Here is a 26,339-nt window from a genome sequence, read left to right on the forward strand (position 1 = left end):
GTACCACTGCTGTTACTAACATCAAGGCTTCAGAATATTAGCCATACAAACACAACAATGGTTGTAATGTTGTGATTACACGTGTTTTATGGAGGTTGTAAGCAAGGAAGCAAGGAAGAGAAACAAGCAGAGCTGAATGAGACAGAGGGAAGAGAATCTTAATTACGGCCATAATCTTCACCGATTTCGCGCTCATTTCATTTTATGTGGCAAAGTTGTCGGCTTACATGCGGTGATGAATGGATGGTATGCTCTGTCAGGGAGCTGTAAGGCTTTCAATGCACTTCCTCTATTTCTCCCTCTACATGGGGTGTCTTCTGCTTAATGACTGACTCCAAACAAACACTGGCAGTTGGAGGAGGAGAGGAGGAAGAGTAAAGGAAAAGGTGCAGAAAAATAGAGAGGACAAAGTATGGACATAGATTAAATGAGAATAAATGAGAATGAGGAAGGAAGGGAAATAAGATTGTGATGTTGAACAGGAACAGGAAAAAAGATGATAAAGGGATGCAAATGAAGAGGTCATGGGAAGACAATACAACAAGGAAGTATGTAAAATGTAAGGGGACAAAAAGCAGAGAATAGGATGATAAAAGCAAGGTGGAAGGATGAGTAAGAAGAAAGCAGAAAGGAAAGAAGAAGAGCTGTAGGAACTTTTTTTAAAAAGATTAGAAAATGACGAGGTTAAAAGGAATCAGGGGTGGAAGTAGGTCGGGAGGAAGAGGTCAATGAAAAGACAGTGAGTCAGGAAAAGAGAACTGTAAATACACAAAGGAGTTGGAAACAGTGGAAGAGGAAAAAATGATAGAAGGAGAGAAGATGCTTACAGAAATGAGGCAAAAGCAGAACGAAACTCAGTGCAAGAAAGGACATAAAAGTTAAAGAAGAAAAAGACAACAAGAGAAGTGAGGGAAGAAACAAAAGAGGAATTATTAACTTCAGCCAACTGGGAAACAAAGCTGAATAGGTCTGCTTCAGTTGTTATTACCCTTTAATTTAGACTTCTAAAAAAAGGAAAAAACACTTACAAAAAAAATCTGTTTCAATCTTCATCTTGCATTTAAACTGATATGTTTTACAACTGAACGGTTTATAGAGGTTATAGCTGGGAGGGAGTCCTACAGGTTATTTTTTTCAAGCCAGCAGATGTCACTCTAGAGCGACAGGCGATCCTTTTTACTACAGAAGAGGAAAAAAAAGGACATAAAAAAATCAAATATTAAATGTTCAGGTGTATTTTACAGAACATATTCAAATAAATATTAAAACATTATTTTGTTATTATTTTCTTCATCTGCAAAATTAAAATAAAATAAAATAAATAAATTGAACCGCATTTCCCACAATGCACTGCAAGGTTGGAGGTTATCTGGACATGTGTAGATACCCACAACTGCCGCCTCTTTTTAGTGATAAATTAGAACTTTGCTCTGTTTATTGTGCAACACTTATCTTCCGCGCCGGTGTGTGAGTGCTGCGTGTCCGTTAGCGTCCACTCTGCGTGTATATGAGTGACAGCAACGCAGACGCTGAGCGGAACGACAGTCCTGCTACAGACAACCACCCCGCGCTGCTCGACTGCTGCGGAGGGCTCAACAACGTCGATTATTCCAAGGTAAAAGTGAAGCCGTGTCACAGGAAGTTGTTCCGCGTAACGTAGCTCCGCTTCCCTGAGAAGCTACATTTGTCTCTTGACAGACCGACTGAACTATTGAGCGCTGACCGCCGGAAAACACAGTCGGTACAGTTGGTAATTTCAAAATAAATGCACGACTTTCTTCATTCGGAGAACACGTGTTTACTATGACCAGTACAATGCAGTTTCAGCATAAAACACAGACGTAACAATTCTTGTCTGTTTAATTGAGCCATAACATGTATATTTTGTGACATGCAGGGTATTGTTATGCTCTTATTTTGATTAAAACAGAAGAGGTTATGTAACCGGCGCAGGTTGAAAAATGGAGCAGGGAAAGTGCCATGTTTGCTAGCTATTAAATTGTGCATTTCAAAGATAAGTTCATTATTATTGAAGTAATAATACAAATACCAAGCAGAACATTTTAACATTACATTTTCCATATCCATAAACGAAATATGTCTTAGTAAATTAAAAAAATGATTAAAGGTTAGGTGTTATTTATTTATATATTATATTTATCTAACTCAGCCCATCATATTTTTATTTACATTTTTAAATGTAATTTTAAAAAAATTTTATTTTCATATTTTAATTTGTGTATGTATCTGTTGATGGCTGGCAACTTTGTGCAGACGTTTAGCTTCATTTCCACACATGACAAATATAAATATATGTAAAGACGAAAAATGCAAAAATGTAATTGTGTAAGCTGTTAGCCTACAGAATCTTGTGAGCATGTAATATCTTATCTGCTGCATATATCTCAACAAAGTAATGCTAACCTGTTCAATTTCCCTTTTCACTTTTCTTATCCTTCCAGATAAAAGATTAGCTGTGATTAGCCTTTTTAATTAAAACACACGGTAGTGTGAAGTGTTTTTGCCACCCTTTTGTCCTGCTCCATTAAATCTTGGCAGATATTTACTTACCATTTGCCAGTTTTATTCAGTTTTACCCCTGTAATGTAAGAACCCCTCTTCAAGAGAGGGGTTTGCAAACCCCTCCAAGCTCTTGTAATCCAGACCATTCCTTTAGCAAAGCCGTCAGGCTGAAAAGAAGTAAATTTTATGTAGTCACGATGCTGTCATGAAGTCTGCAGATCTTTCCTGTTGACTAACTGCAAAATGGCTCACAGTACTTTTGGCTATAATTCCCTTTTGGTGCTGACACTGTGAAGAACACAGAAGACACCCAAAGTAAACAGAGGGCATTAGCCTAAGGACGGATTTTATTGCTTTCCATCACTGGCGCCAATGGATATAAAGTGGAAAACCACACAGAGGAGCCTACTGTTTTTGAAAGAAATCTTATCGCTGTTGCTGCACTTCATAAAAATTAATTAATTAAGTAATCTTTACACCCTTCAGCGTGTTTCACTGTGTGATCTGTGATTATTTTGCTCCTGCTTATTCAATATCAAAGCGCTGTACGAAAGCTTTTGATATAGCATGACTACGCGGTAACTGGCCAGTTCAAACCATAAGTCAAGGACACTTTGGTCAGATTAGGGAAGATGGTTGTATAATGTGTAATAGACTGTATATGAAAGATGAGCTGAAAATTGTTTTGTAGACTTTGCTTGGAATTGGCCGGTAGAGCCAGGGCCTTGTCATCTAATGCTAGTTCTGGCTAGTTAGCTTGGTTAACAAGGTGCATCTGCTATTTATTGTCATGTTATATGGAATGGATGTGACCTTAATTGACAAGTCAATTTTTTGTTTCTCTTATTTTCCCGTGGTTATTTCTTTCAGATGGACTTGACGCTGTTGGAAGCCTTCCTAAAACACATTCATGTTTACGACTCCCGCTTGTGTATTGCTGTGATTGCCATCCTTTTTAACCCTTTATTTTGGAATGTGGTAAGTGCTGCTCTAGATTGTATTAGAGCTTTTTTTTTTAGCTACTAAAAAAGAGTGTATATTAGTTTTAATGTGTGTACTTCTCATCCTGTGCAATCAAAACCTTATTCTTCCATTGCCAAAAAGAGCAATTGTTTTCCAATAAATTTTTGTTAGACTTTTCGATTTGAAACCTGTGACGGTTACCTTCAAACAGCAAAAGTCAATACTTAAAAAAAATAAAATAAAAATCGAACCAAACAGTTGGATTGGAGGCCTGTTATTGCAAATAGGATTTGTAGCTTCCAAGATGGCTTCAGTGTTAATTCTGCGTTTTTTAGCATAACAAATGTAGGTCATCAGCATACAAGTTATCAGGTTGAGATCTGAACTTTAACAGGGTCATTAACACTGCCTCAAACCATGACACAGCCTCCATTGTTTTACAGATGCCTTTAGACACTCACTGTTGTCTCTCTTTTTTGTCTTCTTCCAAGTCAAAAGAAGCCACAGATTTTGTTTTGTAATTTGGCATACTTCAGCCTTTTCTCCATGTTTCCCTTTCTTAAAAATGGTTTCTTAACAGCCACTCTGATGACCATTTCTGATGAGCCTTTAGTGAACAGTAGGTGGAGGGGCAGATGCAGCCCTCAGGTCTTGTGTCATATCTTTGCTGTTTATTTTCCTATTTGTTAATGATAGGACTTTTATGTATTATTAATCTGCTGTAAATGGTTTTCTTTTGCCCTCCCTGTTCTTCCTTTGCCCTCCACATGTCCACTTTCTTCACGTTTTTAAGGACTAACTGCACAGCATGCTGAGATATGTCATGTTTTTGGCTAATAGCAGTATGGGAGTCAACGTGTTGGAGATTAGTAACTAAGGAAGAGTCTGCATTCATATTTTTAGTCCTTTACATCATCAGAGGGTAAAGACTCATTACATAAACTTTTACGTGACGCTCCACAGATGCTCCAGGTATCAAGTGCAGGCATAAGTGCGCACGTCTTTCCCACTGATGGTAGTTATTGAGACAATTAAGTCAACACTGTGGTCTAATTATATCTGCAAGTCTACATAATACTGTAAATACAACATTATGTTACATAAAGCCAACTCAACATATTAATATCTAAAGTACGTAAGCATTAGTTAGATTAAAAAACATGCATATATATCTATACATCTTTAATTAAAACTTCACAAGAGGTCAAACAGATATATTGCATTTTCATATGTCTCATTGGCTCCAGCAGCCTTCATTTACTCTATGATGCTGCTGCTTAACTTTCATAATAACAATAATAATAATAAATTACTCTGCAGTGGAATTATTCTCTGAAATTGGCCTAATTTAACTAGAGTTTCACTGCTCCAACTGGTTCATGTGTCGGGTTTCGAAATTCATTTAATTAACCTTTTAATGATGACTCACTTGGCCATTTAATCTATCCACCATAACACCTGCACAGCCCAGCAAGAAGCCCCAGCATGTTTGTCTTATGGAAGGAGAAGCCAATTATCTGCATTTAAGTAAATGTCACTGAGGTACTCATTTCAAATCATCCTGTTTCAGCGTTATGATGCAATAGAAGCTTTAAGTGGCTATAATGTGAGACAAACAGCTTTAGGATTTGCTCATATAGAAAGGTTATCAAACTTTTCACTTTTTTATTATCTCCTCTGTTTGAGCTACAGCGCGGTAATTGTCAAAGTTGTGACTACTCTGGATGAGGGTTTAATTAGATTTTATTGGAATATTATCTTGTTAAAGAGTGACTCAACACATTTGGGATGGATGGTGTTATTCTCTACCCCAACATCAGGCTAAAGGAACTGCCAGTGGGATTTTAAGAAGAAATGACAATCCCTTTGTTGTCACCTAAAGAATAAGGAAGATGATTGTACAGACTGATTTGATAGAAGGTAGTGGAAAAGTAAATGTTACACTCCCAGTTCACTTTTTCTTTTTGTGAATTAATATAATAGATGAGTTATGGAGGTATTTTGCAGCTAATAATGCTAGAGGATGTTTGGATTAGATAAGTTTCCTCTTGCTAACTGATCCAATAGATGCATTTCCAAGAAATATTTGACTGTTAAATTGATTGACAATTTTACAGGTTTTTTTTCTTGTTTTGTTTTTGTTACCAACTAGCTGCTAACTTTGAATTTAATTTAGCTGTTAGGAAAAAGTTTGCTACAATGAGAACAGCATGAATAATAATTAAAGAGGTGAAATGTGATGTAACACCAGTTTGAGAATTTCTACTTTGAAGGTAGTTTATTGTATTTTATCCATTATTATCTATGTGCCAGAAGTGGCCATTTCTAGATGGGATGTTTCTGCTTTGGGTTAGCCGTCTTATGAATGTATAAAGACACAAATATGTATAATGATACAGTGAAGTAATATTATACATATAAACATGCCAGAATTTATTTTTTGTGTTGTTTTGGTAGCTGCCATTTTTTTTTTTTAAGTGTATTTGCATCTACACGTTTAATTCAGTTTCTGACAAGTTTTATTAAAGCAGGCTACCTGATGAAAGCGTCAAAAAGTCAAAAACTGCAGTTCCACTAGTGGCAACCTAAGGCTGGTTAACAAAGGCACCAGTGCATCAGCATTGCACCCTAACCCTTGATAAGGAGCGTGGCCACTTTGACTGACATAGCCTAGACAGCATCTATTACTTCAAATTATCAAGCTAGACCTCAATGGTTAGTTTTTGTGCCGTTGGTGCCTTTGGGGGCATTTTAAATAGATTCTCTGACAACATAATGGCCTTCTGTGTTGTAAACACCAGCACTACATACAGTCCAATAACTTTAACCAACCTTTAAAGTTGCAATCTGGCACGTGTGATATTATTTATATGCTATTAGCATATAATATTTTTAGACTACTTAATTTATTTTAACACAGTCAAAGTAAAAATGTACCCTAGAGATGTTGTAGCCTGAATTATCTCTAAGAAGGATGAGCATTTAATTGGAAAGCTTCCAACACTCTCATACTTCAAAGTTGCCAGTCTACTTTATTATTAGTGAGCAAGGACATGAAGCTACTTTTGCTTTAACAGCTGCAGTGTGAGGTACACGGTGCCCTGTTAGTTGTTTAACACAACAGGAGATGGTTGAATTGACAGGAGAGTCTGTAAAAGCAAAAGCGTCTGAGCTGAAGATGTTTTGCAGTTTGGAACGACCCAGTAATTATCCTGTGGTCTGTCTACTGTCTGCAGATTTTTTTAGGTGACAGAATTTACAGTAGGTCACAGTGACACTGCATTGTGACAAAAGAAATACTTATAAGAACGCAAATTGTTTCCTGCTGCACATTCAGAGGGAGCCTAAATGTCCGGGTAAGACTAAAGGCAACTGAAGAACAGTTTGGAAGACATTCCCAGCCCTCTTTTGGCTTTGGGACCAAATTCTTTAGATGTGATCTCCTAAGAAGACATTTCTATTCTGTTTGAGTATGTCAGGAAAATAAGGACAGTCCTTCTTTCTGCACACTTACATTTTATTACCAAACTGACTGACAAAAATGCTGATGGTTATTTAAAATTTCATTTTTTATGTGTAGGTTTTTTTAATAAGTGTCACGAATCGCCGTGCGGCAGGCAGGAGTAGGACCCAAAACGCAGGACTCACAGGCACGAGGGAATGAACTCAAAACTCAGCTTTATTCGCTGGCAGAACAAATATACAAACTAAACTAAACTGGGAAACCACAAACTAGAGAGACACAGGGAGATCCACACACGGCATGAGGGACGACGTCACACTGAACAGAGGGAGACGCAGACAGAAATACACAGAGGGTTAACGAGGGAAGTGGGAACACACGGGGAACACAGGTGACACTGATAATCATAACGAGACAGGGCGGGGTGAACTGAACACTGACGGGAGAGGTGAAACAGGAAGTACAGGAGGAGAGAGAGCACGAGTAGAACACCAACGTAACAGGCAGGGGAGACATGGAATAAACACGAAAGGGGACGAGGGCTCATAAATACATAGAGGGCACACAGGGGGAAGAGAGAGCACGGGGAGAACTTAGACATAATGGGCAGGGGAAGCATGGAATAAAATACAAACATACAAGGAAACTAAGAACACTGGGCCAACATGGCCCAGGACCATGACAGTACCCCCCCCTCAAGGGCTGGCTCCAGACAGCCCAAACACAGAAAAACAAAACCAAACAGAAAACAACCCAGGGCGGGCGGCGGGGGCCCAGGACGGAGGGCCCGGAACAGAAAACAAAAGAGCACAGCAAACACCGGAGCCCAAGAAAATAACCCAAACACAGAGCAGTTCAGGGGGCCGACCGTGCGCAAGGCAACGGCGGCGACGCGGAAACAGTTCAGGAGGCCGGCCGTGCGCAAGGCAACGGCGGCGACGCGGAAACAGTTCAGGAGGCCGGCCGTGCGCAAGGCAACGGCGGCGGTGAAGGAGACGACGGAGCAGTTCAGGAGGCCGACCGCGCGGGAGGCGGCGGCGATGATGACAGCGCTGGTCCGGGGGCCGACCGTGCGGAAGGCGACGGCGGCCACCCAGGCGAAGGCGGTCCGGGGGCCGGCCGTGCGGAAGGCGACGGCGGCCACTCAGGCGATGACGGTGCAGTTCAGGGGGCCGGCCGCGCGGAAGGCAGCGGCGGCGGCTCTCCAGTGTCAGGCGTACTGGCCGAGGCCCGGTGGGCACAGGACCAGTCGAGACGGGACCAGGCGAAGCACAGGCTGAGGCTGCAGCAGACGAAGACCCTGAGGAGGCTGCAGCAGACGAAGACTCGGAGGCAGGACCAGACGGAGCTGCAGAGGCCGAAGCCGGACCAGGCGGAGCAGCAGAAGCAGAAGCCAAAGCTGGACCAGAAGCACAGGCTGAGACTGGACCAGGCGTAGCAGAAGCACAGGCTGAGACTGGACCAGGCGTAGCAGAAGCACAGGCTGGACCAGGCGTAGCGGAAGCACAGGCTGGCCCAGGCGTAGCGGAAGCACAGGCTGGCCCAGGCGATGACGAAGACTCGGATGCGGCTGGCCCAGGCGATGACGAAGACTCGGATGCGGCTGGACCAGGCGACGACGAGGCGGTCGCAGATGCAGCTGGACCAGGCGACGACGAGGCGGTCGCAGATGGCGGCTGGACAGGCTCCTCGGGCCCTCCAGCCGATGCGGCGTGAGGCTGAACGGGCCCCTCGGACCCTCCAGCGGAGACAGGAGGCTGAACGGGCCCCTCGGACCCTCCAGCGGAGACGGGAGGCTGAACGGGCCCCTCGGACCCTCCAGCGGAGACCAAAACAACGCCAACAGGCATGAAGTCCTTCGGCCGACATGAGGACAACTGGCGCTGCACTGAGCACTGACTCTGCCCAGGCAATGCGAACATGGTGCAGTTCTTAGGGGGCTGCTTAAACTTCAGGGGTCCAGAATCAGCTGGTGACTGAGACCTAGCCTCTGGGGAAGCCCTGGAGTGGCAAACTGTGCCAACGGCGGCTAAACCATGGAAAGTACCCTGAGTAGAAATCCAGTTACCTCTCTGCATGGAGTGAATGAGCAAAACTGGCGACACAGGAGACTGAGCGGAGAGTGGCTGCTGGGCAGCTAACTGAGTTACTGGAGACACGGGTGAGAGCGGGAGCTGAGCTGCTGGAGACACGGGTGAGAGTGGGAGCTGAGCTACTGACGGTGGTGAAGTAGATAACTGCACGGGAGACTGAACTGAGGGCGTCTGCACTGGCACAGGGGACTGAACTGATGTCTGTTGTAATGGAGGTGGTGAGAGTGGAGAAGGCAGGGGAGTTGATGACTTCACAGGAGAATGAACCAGAGGTGAGTGCACAGGAGACTGAGCTAGAGGTGGTAGTGATAGTTGAGGGGAAAGTGGAGCTGGTGATTGAGTGGATGACTGTGCTAAGGAATGCTGCACTGGGGACAGCAGGGCTGCTGGAGACTGCACTGGGGACACTGGAGACTGCACTGGGGACACTGGAGACTGCACTGGGGAAAGCAGAGCTGCAGGTGACTGCGCTAGAGACTGCAGTGATGGTTGTAGTGGAGGTGTGACGGGTGGAGGAGTGGCTGAAGTGGCTGCGGGTCGGGCGGCTAGTGGCTCAGCTACAGAGCATATTAACGGCAGGGCTATGGGTTGAATGACTGACTGAGTAGCAGCCTGAGTGGCTGGGTGTAGTGACGGTTGTGGTGGAAGAGAAACAGGTGGTAGTGTGGATGATGGAGCTAAGGGCGACTGAGTGGTAGACCGAACTGATGACTGAAGCGATGGTAGAGGTGAAAATGGAGCTTGTGGTGGAGTTAATGGCTGAGCTAGCGGGGACACAGGAGACTGAGCTGCGGGTGGCGGCGAGGGAGCTAACTGAGCTGCGGGTGGCGGCGAGGGAGCTAACTGAGCTGCGGGTGGCGGCGAGGGAGCCGACGGAGCTTCTGGCAGCACAGAAGGTGAATTAGAAGGCCGAATGTCCGGCTGTGGGGTGGTGCGTCGGCGGCGTGAATGCCGTTTCTTTTTTGATGATGGCTCTGACGGGCCGAGCGGCTCCACATCCGGCCCTTCAGGCAGGTGGGTAGTAGCAGCTGGGGGATGAAGGTGGAGCTCGTTGCGGATTAAATCCTGTTCGAGTGGGTGGAGCGCACTGAGTAGCCAGGGAAGACCAGAGAACAAGCGCTGTAGTTTGGTTTCCACAGCACGGCGAAATTCCTTCCCCTCATGTTCGAGCCACAGATGCAGGAGTCTTTCCACGGAGTAGATTATGTCCAGACGCAGTTCTTCTGGTGGGTTGAGTGCTGCTGGGTCCATATCTGGTGACGTCGTACTGTCACGAATCGCCGTGCGGCAGGCAGGAGTAGGACCCAAAACGCAGGACTCACAGGCACGAGGGAATGAACTCAAAACTCAGCTTTATTCGCTGGCAGAACAAATATACAAACTAAACTAAACTGGGAAACCACAAACTAGAGAGACACAGGGAGATCCACACACGGCATGAGGGACGACGTCACACTGAACAGAGGGAGACGCAGACAGAAATACACAGAGGGTTAACGAGGGAAGTGGGAACACACGGGGAACACAGGTGACACTGATAATCATAACGAGACAGGGCGGGGTGAACTGAACACTGACGGGAGAGGTGAAACAGGAAGTACAGGAGGAGAGAGAGCACGAGTAGAACACCAACGTAACAGGCAGGGGAGACATGGAATAAACACGAAAGGGGACGAGGGCTCATAAATACATAGAGGGCACACAGGGGGAAGAGAGAGCACGGGGAGAACTTAGACATAATGGGCAGGGGAAGCATGGAATAAAATACAAACATACAAGGAAACTAAGAACACTGGGCCAACATGGCCCAGGACCATGACAATAAGTCTAGTTTGGACCAGACATTTCAAAATACTTCAGAAATCACTGTCTGTGAACACAGTTCATGCAGATAACATGATCTAGAAACCTGCCATCTTCTCTGGGCTGAAGCTCATTTAAGACGGACTGAGGCAAAGTGGAAAACTGTTCTTTGGTCAGATTAATTGAAATTGTCTTTTGGGAAACATGAGAGAGGGGAGCGGCTAGTCCGCTTGTTATCAGCAATTTGTTTACAGACTACATCTCTGATGGTGCATAAATGCTTATAGAATAACCAGATTGCTCATCTAGAAAGGAATCATCAATGCTTAAAGGTATGAAAACCTTTTAGGTGAACCCCAACTATTTACCTGTTTTTCATATTCAAGTGTGAAAATTGTGTAAAGTATTTCCTCCCATTATCTGGTTTTATTTTCACTTCTGAAAAGCACCAAATGCACAAATATCATTCATATCAACCACTTAATTTCACAGGAAAAATTTGCACGGCTAATTTTATTCTTTTTTCTTCACATGTAAATTAACAGATCACTGTGTCTGACAGCAAGTGCTCAAAGTGTGCACCAGTACAGGAAATACAATAGTAGCATTTTACCTCAGACACACAATTAAACGCTGGTCCAACAATGTGGGTGTCCTTCTTTTTCAGCATGTGAAGATATAAACTAATCTGAACTAAGTTATAAATAACTTTATTTAAAAAGTACTGCCATATTTTTAGATTTGTCTTAGGGAAAGGTATCATAAATAGTTAAATGAACTGGGAGAAAATCACCTTTCTATATATAAAGCAACATGTAACTGAAATGTTCTATCAGGAGGTGAGAGACATTCTGTAGAAGTTGTTATAGAGTGCTAAAAAAATCAGTATTTCCTGGTCACACAGCTTTTTATTAGAAAACTCCAGGTACCTATTAAAAGTCTCAGCATAGAGGTATAAGTCTGCAGTGAGGTACTACTGAATACGTGCACCCACACGTGGTTCGACCTGTAAAAAAGCAATCGCAGCTTGGCAGGTACCAGTCAGGAAGCTTTATCCCATTTGCACTCAAACTTTACACAAATAAAGAAAAGCTGTTTTTTATCACCATATGAGGCCACGCTATGCTAGTGTTTCCAAATCGTGTTTCTTATGCAACAAAATATCCCTGAACTGTTCCAACGTTTATACTGAATCGGATGATGTAACTAAAATGAGATGAAGCACAGAGCAGCTGCCCTGTTACAACGTGAAGTCGAGGCGCGCTTCAGTTAATCTTCAAATTAAACATCGTAATGGTGTTTAAAATGCAAGGTTGGTTAACTGCTCTACATCAGGAGGAAAAACACAAACATATCAGGATGTCCAACCTTCTACCTTTGGTCAAACACAAATCGGAGGCTGTTGCTAACACATGCTCAACAAACATGATAAAAACAGACTTGATTTTTGCAGAAACCAGCAAATAATACTAGAGTTGCCATCTTCTAATGGCTACTATTGATAAAACTTCATATTGGAATGTAGAAGTTGTCCCACGCATGTCAGAGAGAAACCCCCCTACCGTATGTCAAACCAGTGATTTATAACCATGATAAATATCATAAAACTATGATATTTTACAACTCTGTAACAATCAATAATCATATGATCAAAAAAAATGATCATCAATCTAAACCAAACCGTGAAGATAGCTGTAGAAACTGACTGTTATAACTCTCAACATTTGAACCAAAAATGTCACATTTGTATTCATCAGTCTATTAGACCCGTTGCCACTGATTGGGTGTAATTTGACATACTTCAGCCTTTTCTCCCAAGTACCTTTGCTGTAACAACCTTTCCCCTGAACCGTCTCTGCTGATGCTTCAGCGAACAGTAGATGGATTTTTTTCTTTCTCATTTCCTAAGACATGACTTTCAGATACTGTTCACCTGATACTTTTTCTTTTTATGCCTCCACTTGTCCAGTTTTCTCACATTTTTAAAATCACACTGCATACCATGCTGACATACGCCAAGTTTTTGGCTAATTGCGCTATAGCATTAACCTTACTAGCTAAAAAAAAAAATAACAACACTATTTTAGGCTTGTTGAATTGTTATCTCATTATCTTTGGCATTTTTCATAGATTCAGATAGTGTTTTTGTGATAGGCTGTTACTAACAAAGTACCCAAAGATACAATCTAAAATGGGTTGTCAGTTAGGTGCAGGTTTATAACCTTGAATGATTAACCCTTTAGAGCCGGTCGGAGCGGGCACGCTCTGTTTTGCGTAACTATTTTTAAATCCCGGTAGCTCTGCAACCACGTAAGCTAGCGCAATAATTTTTTTTTGCATATGAAACCGGAGGAGTTGTACTTACATCTTATGCCATCAGCTTGTCCTAGGTCACAGTTTCCTTCCACATATAGCTTTGCAAAAACTGCATAAAAAGCACTTGCAGCAACAAAAACACAATATTCCAGAAACACGCTTCGCCGATCCGATCAGCTGTTCATAACACTTCCTACGTCCATCAGCGTGAACTGTCGCATGTCCACCATGAGCTGCCCGAAACCGGAAGTGACGTCATTTTGCGGAAATGTAGTTTTTTACGATCGGGGCCTTATGAGCCCATACTTGTGTTTTTAAAAGTTATGTTTGAGTTTATGACTTTCTGTGTCATTTCTGGGATGCTTAGGACTCATATTGCACTGCTGGAAATAGTTTATTTTGATGCATATGCTGTTATTTTGCAAATTTGCATTATAATATTTATTTTTGTTTTTCCTGCAGTATATGAAAATTGGTGTATTTCAAAAATAAAACTATGAAGACACTCAAAATAAATTTCCTGTGGTGGGAAACTAGTTTGTGCAACTTTTTTGTATTTACAGTTTTGAGGGATAAGCCTCTTAAATTTCTCTAACTCGAAATATATGTTAAAGTACTAGATTTTTACTTTTTTTTTTAAGAGAGATCCAGATCAGATGATTTGTTTTTGTTCTCTTACATCTCTCAGTAGATTCGTCATCAACCACCATTCCACATAGTGTTATATCTCTGCTTTTCTGCTCTACTCTTACTTTTTGCTCTCTCATCCACACTGCCCCATCTGCATAACCACTAAGGCATTGATGACGGAAAGACTCAAGTAATTCATATTAGCCTGTCATTCCTGTACCTCAAAGTTTTTAGTTGAAACTAGAGATGGCACGATACCACTTTTTTATGTCCAATACTGATATCATAAATTTGGATATTGGCCGATACCGATATGAATCCGATATAGTGTTTTTTTAATCAATAAAACTGTTTTTTAATATCTTGCTGCATTTTGTATAAGTTCATACTCAAATTCAAGCAAAAAAAAAAAACCCACTAAAGCTATTCTGTTATACCTGTATGCAAAAAATACACTACACCCAAAATATTTCATAGTTCAGCAATACTGATCAATCTAATAAACTTAAACCTACTCTATCCTCCCTATTCTGGTATTTTAAAGAGTAAGCAACCTAACTAATAGGGTTGCAAACTCCCAGCAAAAAAAAAAAAAAGGGAACCACCCTCCACCTCATGATGTCTTATCGACGTAATCAACTTTAATTTGATGCAGTGTGAAAAAAATGCACAGAAATAAATTATTTTTCAAGAATAATTAAATAGATTCAACATCTTTCTTCAACAGAACTGCAGACTGCACAGATGGTACCTTCCCAAAGGAAAAAGTACTCTAGCTTACTAGGGTATATTAGACTTAATAGTTACTATATACAGTAATGGACTTCTATACATTTTACATCAGATTAAAACTTTGGGTGTAAGATTCAGATAATTATTTATTAAAAGCTAGACATTTTAAATGAGAATAAGAAAGAAAAGTCTCTGTGCCTCTTTTCCCTGTTAATGCCCTATCAGCCCCCCTGGCTAAATTTTGCTACATCCGCCCCTGCACAGTTACCAGCCGTCAGCTAGAAAAGGATCCTGGTGTAGAAAGTAATAATAAATTAATTCTAACAACAGCTTATCAAGCTTAAACATGCTGCTGTTGTTCACCCGCTGGTTTCCTCTTTCTGGCGCAAAGTGGGCGATAAACAAACAAGAGAGACGGACTTGCGACGGAAAAGCCGAACAGCTGATCATTAATCAGTTTCATGATTGAAGTAGCAGCAGGAGAGGGAGAGAGAGAGAAGAGGCAGTCGCTCCATATATCGGTTGTTAAGCTTAACGCTGGAATGCTTTACAAACATTCAGAGATGGACTTACACACTTGCTTTACTTCTCTCTGGGATAACTTCCTCGGAGATGAAATGGTAGCGAGGCTCCGAATGCTCAACCAGACAACAGGCCTTGCACGCTACAGCCGCTCTATCACGTGATGCATACTGCTCCGATGTGCTATGAGCGGTTATGAGCAGAGTTAAGCCATGTCACAAGTTTTGTGAGGTGCTTTTTTTTTTAAATATTTAATGGATCGGATTACATTTTTTTTCCCTCTCCGATATCCCATCCAGTAATTTAGGTCAGTATCGGACCGATACGATACGTAATATCGGATCGGTCCATCTCTAGCTGAAACCTTATACAAACTTTATTATTTCAAAAGAATCGCAGGCAAAGCAGTCAAGTCACGGTTATGCAGTCATGGACAGGTTTGTGTGCCACACTCCTCTTTCTGCTCTCTGCTTACATCCTCTCTTTCTAAAACTAGCACCTAGGTGAAAGAAAAGGGTTGTTGACACGGATATCTTTAAAGCATTATTTTTGTGCCATTTACATTTGCATCTATCATCACTGAAACCCTTGAATGAGTTTCCATGGCAACAGCCATGTACATTATACCATGTGTTTGTGTAGATGACATTTCTGCTCATATTGTAAAACAAATGCTTCATTCGCATTTTGTTTTCATAGAAATCTTTTTTAGGTAGCGTTACATGCATGTTTTCGAGCTATGTATCTAATTCATTGGTAGGAAAGTGGTCAGCTTGTCTTTTCTTGGTTTATCTACCTTGAGCTCACATTCCAGCTAGAATTCACACTTGACTTCAGGCTCTAGGTAAAGAAGGTTTTTATGCAAAGCATGTTCTGATGACCTTAAAAATGTTTGTCTGCAAAACAGTTTGCTTATATTTAGTGGAAAAGGGCCTGACAAAGTCTACTTGAACCTGGACAGGGCTCATATAAATGATGTAACACATTGTCTTTGCTGTAAATGACTGATTGCCAGGAGATAGACTGTAAGATTCTGAAGTTTGAAAAAGGAAATATAGATAATGAGGTAACAGAATAAAAAAGCTCTTATTATTAAATTACATTATACGGACAAAGGTTTTGGTCAACACCTCACAATCTCTACAGTCAGGTATCGGTCCCATTGCCATGAGACTCCCACAAAACTTAAGTACCTACCTTGACCCACCTTCACAACTGTTTGTGACACGTACCGCAAACAGTTGGGAAAGAATGGTTCACTCCAAAAAGCTCAAAATAGTGCAGTACTGTAATAGGATGCCACCATTGCACACCAGTGTGTGAAACCTCTTCCCTCCGAGATAATCCAGGATTAACTCTAAGTTTAATTGTTGCAAATGGAAGCATTTAAGAGCAATTCAGTGATGAAACAGCAGACTATGTAAACTTACAGTGTGGAGTCATCAAGTGCCAAGGTAATGCAGTGTAATGTTCTACAGACTCAATAACTACAGAATTCAAAACAGACCACTGCTGGACTCTGGAGCAGGAGAACTGTGTTCTGTAGAGTGATGAATCCTGCTTCCTTACCTGCCTGACTCCACTGTAACATTTGCTGGAGGACAGGTAATGCTATGGGATTGTTTTACTGGGGTGGCCCCGCAGAGCCAATGAAGATAAAGCTTAGTCCTTCACCATTAGAGAATTCTGTGCTCCCGACATTATGGGAGTAATGACCTGTACCAAATGCAGTGAGTGCTCACACTTAGCATTATTATTATTATTATTATTATTATTATTCGTTTATTGTTATTGTCACCACAAGTACCTGCTGTACTGATTCTACCTACCTACCAGTGTTTTAGCTTCTATTTGTGACTGACCTGCTCTATGACTACCACATATTTTTTAGTCCTCCATCTGTCCTTTTGTTCTCACTTTCCATTTCCTTTGGCACTTGAATGATATCAAAAGAGGAGCAGATACACGTGCCCTATTGAGAGACCTTAAAAGAAAGTAAATCCTCTTTTAGTTCTAAGGTTTTATAAATCAGAACATAATAAAATAATTTCTGGTCCATAGCAGAATGAACAATAACACCAAAAGGTCATACCAATGTTCAGACAATTTGCAAAAAACCCAAGAACTACATACAATACAATTTTCTTTATATAGCACATTTAAAAACCAAAGGTATACCAAAGAAGTAATTAAGAGCAATAACAGATACAAATAGATACAAATATAGTGACAGGTGGGAGACATAACTAACCAGTAATACACCAGGTACAGTAGGCACAAGCCAAAAGGCTTAAGGTTAAATCATTATAAACATTAATCAGAGCAAAAAGATCAATTACAGTACACTTACAAATGCAGGCTCTAGGAAGCAGGGAAGGCTAGGCTAAATAAACAAGTTTTTAATCAAGATTTAAAAGATTGAATTGAATCAGATGTGCAAATAGCTTGAGGCAGACTATTCCACAGTTAGGGTGCAATGAAGGCGAATGTGCGGTCACCTCTGGTCTTAAGCCGAGATCCAGGTCACACCAGGAGCATTTGACCTGCTGATATAAGCGCTCTCCTGGGGGTATAAAAGCTGAGATCAGTAAGATAGATGAGCGCGGTATTATTTATGATTAGGGATGGGTATCGTTTAGGTTTTATCCGATACTGGTGCCAAACCGGTACTTTTGAAACGGTGCTTAAAGAATGGAGAACACAAAATTGGTCCAAAAACCTCTCATGTTCAGCTGTTTTTTTGTAAAAAGATAACAAGCTTAGCCTTTTCTGCAGCTATAGGGGATTTATGGCATCACTCTTGGCTGGAAGCAGTGCTTAAACAATGGAAAAAGCACAAACTTTGTCCAAAAACCTCTCATGTTTAGCTGTTTAACTGCAAACAAGAAGACAGCCGCATGTAGCTATGATGATATTTGCTAGTTCACCTTACATGCATTAATTTAATAACGTGGTTAGCCTACTCAACGTAAATTACATACGAACAACATTAAGCTACTCACGCAGAGAAGAACGGCTGCTGCTGCATCATCATCCTCATCATTTCTGCTACACTGGCAGGGCTACGGGCCAGGACTCTACTCTTCGTGTTTTTGGGGATGTTGCTAACTCCGGGTCTGATAACAGGCAACACACCCGCAGTAGATATGCTCGGTGTGAGGTCTCGCAGCAAGCTATCAAATACGGCACATTTCTCGGCTTTTAAAAAAAACGCTATGCGTCGCCAGGTGTTTCATCGGATTTGAGGTGTTACCTCCTTTGACAGTATCACAGTATCAGCTTAAAGCACTTGTTGCAGGCTGCTGAGTTTGCATATTTTGCTGTGAAGTACAGCCAGACTTTTGACCGCTTCGCCTTGGTCATTTTTAATCTGTAGCTCTGCTCTAAAAGAACGTACGTACCTGGCCCCGCCTACTATCCTCGGAAACGTAAAATGATTGGCTAGAATCTAAAGTGTATGACATCTCAGGAAAAAAAAGCACTGAAATAAAGCACCGAAATGTGCGCTGCTTTTCGGTCTGGTAACTACCGTTTATGTCAGAACCGATACCGTTACCCATCCCTATTTATGATTTTAAAAGTGAGCAATACGATTTTAAAATCAATGCGATATTTAATGGGGAGCCAGTGCAGGTCGGAAAGAACTTGAGTAATAGACTCAAACCTACCACTCCCAGTTAAGAGATGCGCAGCAGCATTTTGAACTAGCTGCAGTTAGTTAGTTAGAATTACAGTAATCAAATCTGGATGTAACAAAGGCATGGATACGTTTTTTTAAGATCCATAAGTGGTATATAGGGCTTGGCCTTAGAGATTAGACATAATTGATAGAATCTAGATTTAACTACATATCAGACTCTACAAGCTTCAGTCAATGTGTTAAATGCTGAAGTTTGTGACAGTACAATTAGGAAAAGACTGAGTAGGTATGGCATGTTGGAAGAGTTTCTGGGCGAATGTCTCTTCTCTCAAAAAGAACATGGCATGTCAACACAAACGCCTCATACCAACTGTGAAGCATGGTGGTGGAGGGGTGATAATTTGGGCTTCGAGTCAACCATTAACTCCTCTGTACACCAGAGAGTCAAATGTGAGGCCATCTGGATGATGGCTAAAGCCTGGCTGACATAACTGAAACCTTCAGACATCCACCTGGTTGAATTTTGTGTCATGACCTTAGGAGAGCTGTGTATAAACAAATGGGCTATAATTTCTATGCAACAATGTGAGAGACTGGTAAGTGATTAATAATTAATCACTTATCAGGCATTAATAATTATATCTCCATTAGTACCCTTTACATTATTGTTGCTAATTTTTCTACGATAAAATGAAATGAACACGTCCGATACAACTCACCATTTAGTTCAATGAAACAAGGACAAAGAAAAAGGAATACCCCCCTGTTTGTAATCAATCACCTGACTGCACTGAGTGTTATCAGCGTGAATATGGATATTTTCTTTTTCAGAATCAGAATACTTTATTAATCCTTAAAGAAGTTATGTGGGTTACAGTTGCTCCAAGACAGTAACAGTAACAGACTAAACTAATTAAATAATACAATATGTTAGAGTTTACAAATGTAAGAAATAGCACTAATATATAAAAATCACGCAATCATAAATCTCAAGAATATTACAGACTTCACGTGAGTGGGCATTTATCTGAGAGAAAAATTTAGATTACAAATGACATTTGAGACTGACCAAGAATCTGAATCTGAAAGCTGAGATTTGAAGTAATGTGGATGTAGTAGCAAAATCCTGGGACGAATACATCAAGTATAGTACATACAGTTTTGTTTATTTCAAAGCCAGTCACTGAAAGTGATCCTAAGATAGAAGCTATTACATGGTGTTTCAGCCTCCAGTTTTGACTGCCCCACTCTGTGGCTGCCACTTATTTTTCTGTATTAAGCTACATCTTTGAGCCTTTCCCTCTTTAGTCCTCCTGCACCTGACCTTTTCTTCTTCGTTTCTAAGGTCCTTGAATATTATCAGCAGAGAAACGGATACAGACATGTACGTGTGTTTTAGGAGTTCATACCCATACGTCAGTGCACTGAACTGTGACAAGAGTCTGCTAGGACATGAAGTCCAAAGTGGGACCAAGAGAGTTGCTGTTGTGCGGATTTTGAGAGGTTCTTGCTATTTTATTAACAGTCAAGTTGAGGAGGCCGAAACAAACCTCAGACATTTCCCAGATAAACTCACGCTCACCAACAAAAGTAACAGCATTCATATCAGCTTGTTTAAAGATGACATTGGTAGGATTGACATTTTGTTTAGCTAATCTCAAACTCTTTGCTATCTTTAGTAACTATATACTATCACTAGTATAAAACCCTGAACTGATACCATATCAGTTTTGTCCCGTCATTAGTTATGTCAAAGCCAGTGCACAATTGTTCCATTCTGAAATGACACCATACTAGTTATAGTAGTAATAAATTCAAAATAGGTTTTAAATATGGGTACTAAGCATTAGTATGGTGTAATATGGTAAAAATATGTTACAAGTAATGTTTTTTTTAAGGTAATTGAAATGGAATGGTAGTTCTTGAACAACAGTTCAAATGTAATTTATGACTCTTTATGGCAGGACTGTACACCCCATCACAATAAATGGGGAAATCTAAAACTTATTTGGCCACCTATGGCACTATTTAGCAGATTATTAGATAAGAAATCAGTAAATATAATAAAGTTATAAAGTAAATAACTTTTGGTTTAGTTTTAGTAAATGTTGATTTTGATGAATAAATATGTATTGTTTTGTATTTTAAAAAAGTAATGGCACAAACATATCGAGTACAGTTCTCCCCTCAAAAATAGAGGTTGGTCTTAGTGGAAAAAATAATTATGCCACTAGCACATGCATTATTAATCCCACCGTATGTGAAGATAAAACTGCTAGAGCAAACAGCATATTAATAGTCATGTGAGCTTCTCTCTACATATTAAGATGACCCAGTGACCTACATTTGAGGAAACAAAGGGCTTATCAGCTAATGCTGTCAGCAGAGGTCGGGGGGGAAACAAAAATGATGACAACTAGAGACTCTCGAGTTTAGGACCACACCCTTTTCAGCAATATTCTGTGAATTCGCTTAGACCAACTTGGGTTTGGTACTCTCTGATATTATAGCAATGACTTAGTAGAGTGTTACTGCTAAAAGAGATGGCTGGATCCATGAGCGTAACCAGAGATTTGACAATCATCATCTTTGTCTTCTAGTCAGAAAGTTCACATGGGCATTTTGACCTCAAGTAACTGAAGTCAATAACAGCAGATGCATTTGTTTCAGCGATGCAAGAGATACTCGTGTATTTATCGCTAGAGTGAAGAACTGAAGTTACAGTTCATTGCTTTTACGATTTTATTCACTAGACTTTTTTTTTTTACTTGCAATCAATTACACTGATTGCAAGGTTGACGTGACCTCAGATGTACCTACACAGCGTAGGCTAATGTCTGCATGTTTTGGTGAGTCACACCAGTGGGCACAATGGAAACAGTTTCGAGATTGTTGATGTTTTCTTCTGGTTGTCACATTAAAAGTCTGATATGCTGTTTGATTTGCTATAGTTAAAAGAAACTGATGCTGGCATTTCAAATAGGCCTAAAAAATCAGCCCCAAGCATCATAGTTTTTGAACAAAGTCTTTAAGATATAGTCATGTTTTGTTTTCACAGAAATTTGACAACTTTCTTTTTCAAATAAGTACAAACTTGCTGGAATTAAGAGGGGTGGGGGGCACAAACAAACAGAAAAAGCATGGCACAGTGTCTGAGTTTGCAAAGTTGCATTTAAACAAATTACACAAATTCTGGAATTTGATGTCCACTGGACAGCAAGTCCAAAGTGGAGATGTTTGGCCATAATGCATAGTGCCATGTTTGGCAAAAAACAATCACAGCATATCAGCATAAACATCTCATACCAACTGACAGGGCTTGGACAACTTGCAGTTACTTAGTTGACCATGAATTTCTCTGTATACCAAATTATTTCAGAGTAAAATGCACGGTAATCTGTCCAACGGCTAAGGCTTGTCACAAATGGTGTTTGTTAAGTTAATGGTGCTAAATGTGGTTCAACAAGTCAGAATCACGGGCGTCCATATACTTAGTTTTTTACACAGAAGGACTGGAGCGAAGTTTCCTGCTTAGAGTTAAATTTTTGTCATTATGGGATTTTTCTCCCACAGAAGACCAGGAGTATTTAATCAGTACCATTTGTCTGTCTGTCTGTTTATTAGCAGTTTCCTCGAGCTCGAGGTGAAAATCATTTTAGTGAAAATCGGGTCAAAGTCACACCAAATGTGACAATCAGTTAAAACTTTATATTGTCTGCAAGGTCTTTAAACTTCACAAAAATATACTAGGCCTTTAAGACTACCTAGGTTGGCTAATCCTTTGAAGTTGATCTTCATTGTTAGGGCCCAAGGTAAAAGTTGACCTTAACATAAATTTGAAGGAAACCATATCGGGTAAAATATAATGTAAAAAGGCATGGGCTTAGCTGTATGCCACACTTGTTATTTTTTTAATCCATCATCCTGTGATGTCACATTAAAGACATAACGTTTCCAAAATCACACACTGAATTGAATAGAATAGAATAGAATTCAACTTTATTGTCATTGCACATGCACAGGTACAGGGCAACGAAATGCAATTTGCATCCATCCAGAAGTGCTTTAGTGATATAGATATATTACAATATATATTAGCAATAATATAGATATGTGAGTATATTACAGAAATGGGTCTATTATGGTATGTTATAATGTACACGGTATGAAGTATGTTGTGAATATTCTATAACTATAGGTATGTACAGGCTGTAGTGAGTACAAGCTATGAACAGGATATAAATATGAAAAACTATACAGAATATGAAATAAATAACTTTACAGAAATCTGAGATATACAGCTATACAGAAATGGGAACTATGCAAGTTGTAAACAGTTGTAGGATTAAAAATTATCGAATGTACAGAATTATTATTTACACAGAGCTATACAGGGAGTGCAGAATTATTAGGCAAATGAGTATTTTGTCCACATCATCCTCTTCATGCATGTTGTCGTACTCCAAGCTGTATAGGCTCGAAAGCCTACTACCAATTAAGCATATTAGGTGATGTGCAACTCTGTAATGAGAAGGGGTGTGGTCTAATGACATCAACACCCTATATCAGGTGTGCATAATTATTAGGCAACGTCCTTTCCTTTGGCAAAATGGGTCAAAAGAAGGACTTGACAGGCTCAGAAAAGTCAAAAATAGTGAGATATCTTGCAGAGGGATGCAGCAGTCTCAAAATTGCAAAGCTTCTGAAGCGTGATCATCGAACAATCAAGCGTTTCATTCAAAATAGTCAACAGGGTCGCAAGAAGCGTGTGGAAAAACCAAGGCGCAAAATAACTGCCCATGAACTGAGAAAAGTCAAGCGTGCAGCTGCCAAGATGCCACTTGCCACCAGTTTGGCCATATTTCAGAGCTGCAACATCACTGGAGTGCCCAAAAGCACAAGGTGTGCAATACTCAGAGACATGGCCAAGGTAAGAAAGGCTGAAAGACGACCACCACTGAACAAGACACACAAGCTGAAACGTCAAGACTGGGCCAAGAAATATCTCAAGACTGGTTTTTCTAAGGTTTTATGGACTGATGAAATGAGAGTGAGTCTTGATGGGCCAGATGGATGGGCCCGTGGCTGGATTCGTTGTCACTGATGAGGCCAATCACTGCACGAATATATCTTAAAATCTCAAGTTTTTATAGCTTATAGAAGCCAAAGATTTCAGCCAATCCTCCTCCAATCATATGGATAAACATAATAACATTTTAGTTATGTAATGCTTCGAGGTCAGGGTCACACAAATTAGGAAAAAAACTTTAGTTTCCATTGGATCATCTCCGAACATTAAAGGAATATATTAGTGATTGGGAGACATAGGCACTTTCTTTCTTTGAACTCTTTAAAACATCAATAGAACAGAACATTGACACAAAATCATTAATATACTACACTAGACTTCTGTGTTAATAATGCTGATGTCAGCACAAATCATCTGTGAAAATAATGCATATGCCATTATTTGGGATTTTCATATTATCAATGCTGATATTACCTTAAAACATCATCAGGTTTTCGAATACCCCTGTTAAACTTCATCCTAACCAGTGTAGTTTTTTTTTTCTTTCTTTGGTGTATACCTTTCAATTTTTAATGGAAAATCCATTTTATTGCCTTGCAATTGGCATTGTGGTATTTAAGTTATAGCTGTAAAACCGTATAGGACGAACAGTTTAGTAATGGAATGGTTACTAAAAAGTCTACATAAAAATGTAGAAAAATGATGTGTGAATTATATCAGGCAACTATTCTCCAAATGTGTTTTTTTTTTTGTTGTTGTTGTTGTTCATTTAATAAGCAAAAAAAAAAGTTATATAACAATACATTTTCGGGATAATACTGATGAAAGGACTGTCAGAAAAGTTCCTGTTCTGATTTCATAGGTCATTAATTGTAAAAAACAAAAGTCTTTGTCGATCACATTGCGTTATTTGTGTGTCCTGAACTTAACAAACACCAACCACAATGGATAAAGACGGAGTATTAAAGGTCACGGTGTAAAATGTTTTTGCACCTGGAGGGCAGTGTGATGTAACTGTGACCACAACAAACTGGGTACACCATCAGCTTTGAAGCAGCAAACAGTTTTTACGTCTTTTTGTTCTCTTATTTTAATCTTTATGACCTGGATCTACGTAATACAAGGAGAGCATTTAGGCCTTTAGTCTTCTCATCTGCGTGCATTCAAGTCTGTGTTGTGTTTACAAAGCCTTTAAGCATATCAGCTGAATCCTTTTTGGTGACATTATTGGGGTGATATAATAGTCGTCCTCTTGCGCCTATGGCGTGATCTCATTAGACTTTAAACTAGTACAAAAAGTATCCTTCATTGTTACTGTTACTATTTTCTATCCTGTAAAATAAATAGAATAATTAGCCACGAATTAATAGTCTCAACTACTAAAAGATTAGAGCAACATATAATTACTGTAGAGGTGTTTGAACCTACTTAGATAGACAGTGGGGGAAAAGTATTTGACCCCTGGTGAATTTATGATTTTTACCATTTACAAAGCGGTCTGTAATTTTTAATAGACGTTTTGTTTGTTTGTTTGTTTGTTACCTAAATAATGTAGATTCTTGTGACAGAAATAAGTCTTTGATTTACAGCTTGGTGGAATAAGCACATCTGTCAGACATTTCTTGTAGCTGGTCACCAAGTTTCCATACTTCTCAATGGGAATTTTTACAGATATCTGAAGTTTCAGCTCTCTCAGTAGATTTTCTGTTGACTTAAAGTCCAGAGACAAGCTAGGCCAACTGCATGAACTTAATCTGGATGGACAACCTACCTGTGATTAATTTTTAATGTCCTAACTGAGTGAAGAAGGTTTTCTTTCAAGACTTTTCAATATCTTCCTCAGTGCATTCATACTCAGTGTTGGTCAAGTTACTTGAAAAAAGTAATCAGTAACTAATTACTGATTACTTCCCCCAAAAAGTAATCCCGTTACTTTAATGATTACTTATTTTCAAAAGTAATTAATTACTTAGTTACTTAGTTACTTTTTAAAAACACGATTTACAACCTGAAGAGGTGATAAAGTGATAGATCTGTCAGCCCAATTCTACTTTTTCTGCATAATCCATCATACAAAATGTAATCAAATGGAAAAGTCTATTTTTAAAACTTGTTTTATTAGTTTTAATCTTTTAACTTTATGCATCAAGCAAAAATTTAATTATATGCAACATTCTCTGACTGGAAGAAATTAGTTTAACACTTAAACCTATTTTCTGCACATTCCAGCACATGAAATAAAATATTTTTTGTTTTTACACTGTCTTTCAAATAGATGCAAGTAAAACACAGCAGAAAATAAATAAAATCAAAGACTCAGCAGTCCTGTTGTTCTATTTTCACCCGTATAGCAGTAGTGGCGTAGGCGGAGGTGTGCTCTGGCACAGGTGTGCCGCAGCGGTCAGTTGAAGAATCCGCGAGTTTCTCTGTGAATTTCCCATTACGTCATTGCGCACTCGGAGCTTGTTTGGGGGGGGGTTCGGTGTAAAAAGAAGTTTTCTTCCCACGCACAACGGACACTTATGTTTTTGTCACTTTTTATGGAATCAAACTCAAAGTAAGGTCAGTACTTCCACGCTTTAAACGCTGCACGCTCATACTCTCTCCCACAATCGATATGTTATC

The 26,339-nt window shown here is 40.1% G+C and overlaps 1 protein-coding gene across 1 annotated transcript in view; it reads left to right on the forward strand.

The window, feature by feature from the left end:
* The first annotated feature begins 1,347 nt into the window (after nucleotides 1-1,347).
* The window catches only part of pemt (phosphatidylethanolamine N-methyltransferase), a 77,813-nt gene continuing 52,821 nt past the window's right edge, over nucleotides 1,348-26,339 (forward strand). The window contains exons 1-2 of the mRNA XM_085465559.1: nucleotides 1,348-1,615; nucleotides 3,394-3,501. Coding sequence (XP_085321685.1) covers nucleotides 1,508-1,615; nucleotides 3,394-3,501 — 216 coding nt within the window. The 5' untranslated portion in view covers nucleotides 1,348-1,507. The remainder of the gene's footprint in view (nucleotides 1,616-3,393; nucleotides 3,502-26,339) is intronic.

The sequence above is a fragment of the Copadichromis virginalis genome, linkage group LG8, assembly GCF_057382275.1.
Source record: "Copadichromis virginalis isolate Kocher_CV1m ecotype Utaka linkage group LG8, C_Virginalis_male_GT1.1, whole genome shotgun sequence".
In the NCBI taxonomy this organism is placed as follows: Eukaryota; Metazoa; Chordata; class Actinopteri; order Cichliformes; family Cichlidae; genus Copadichromis; species Copadichromis virginalis.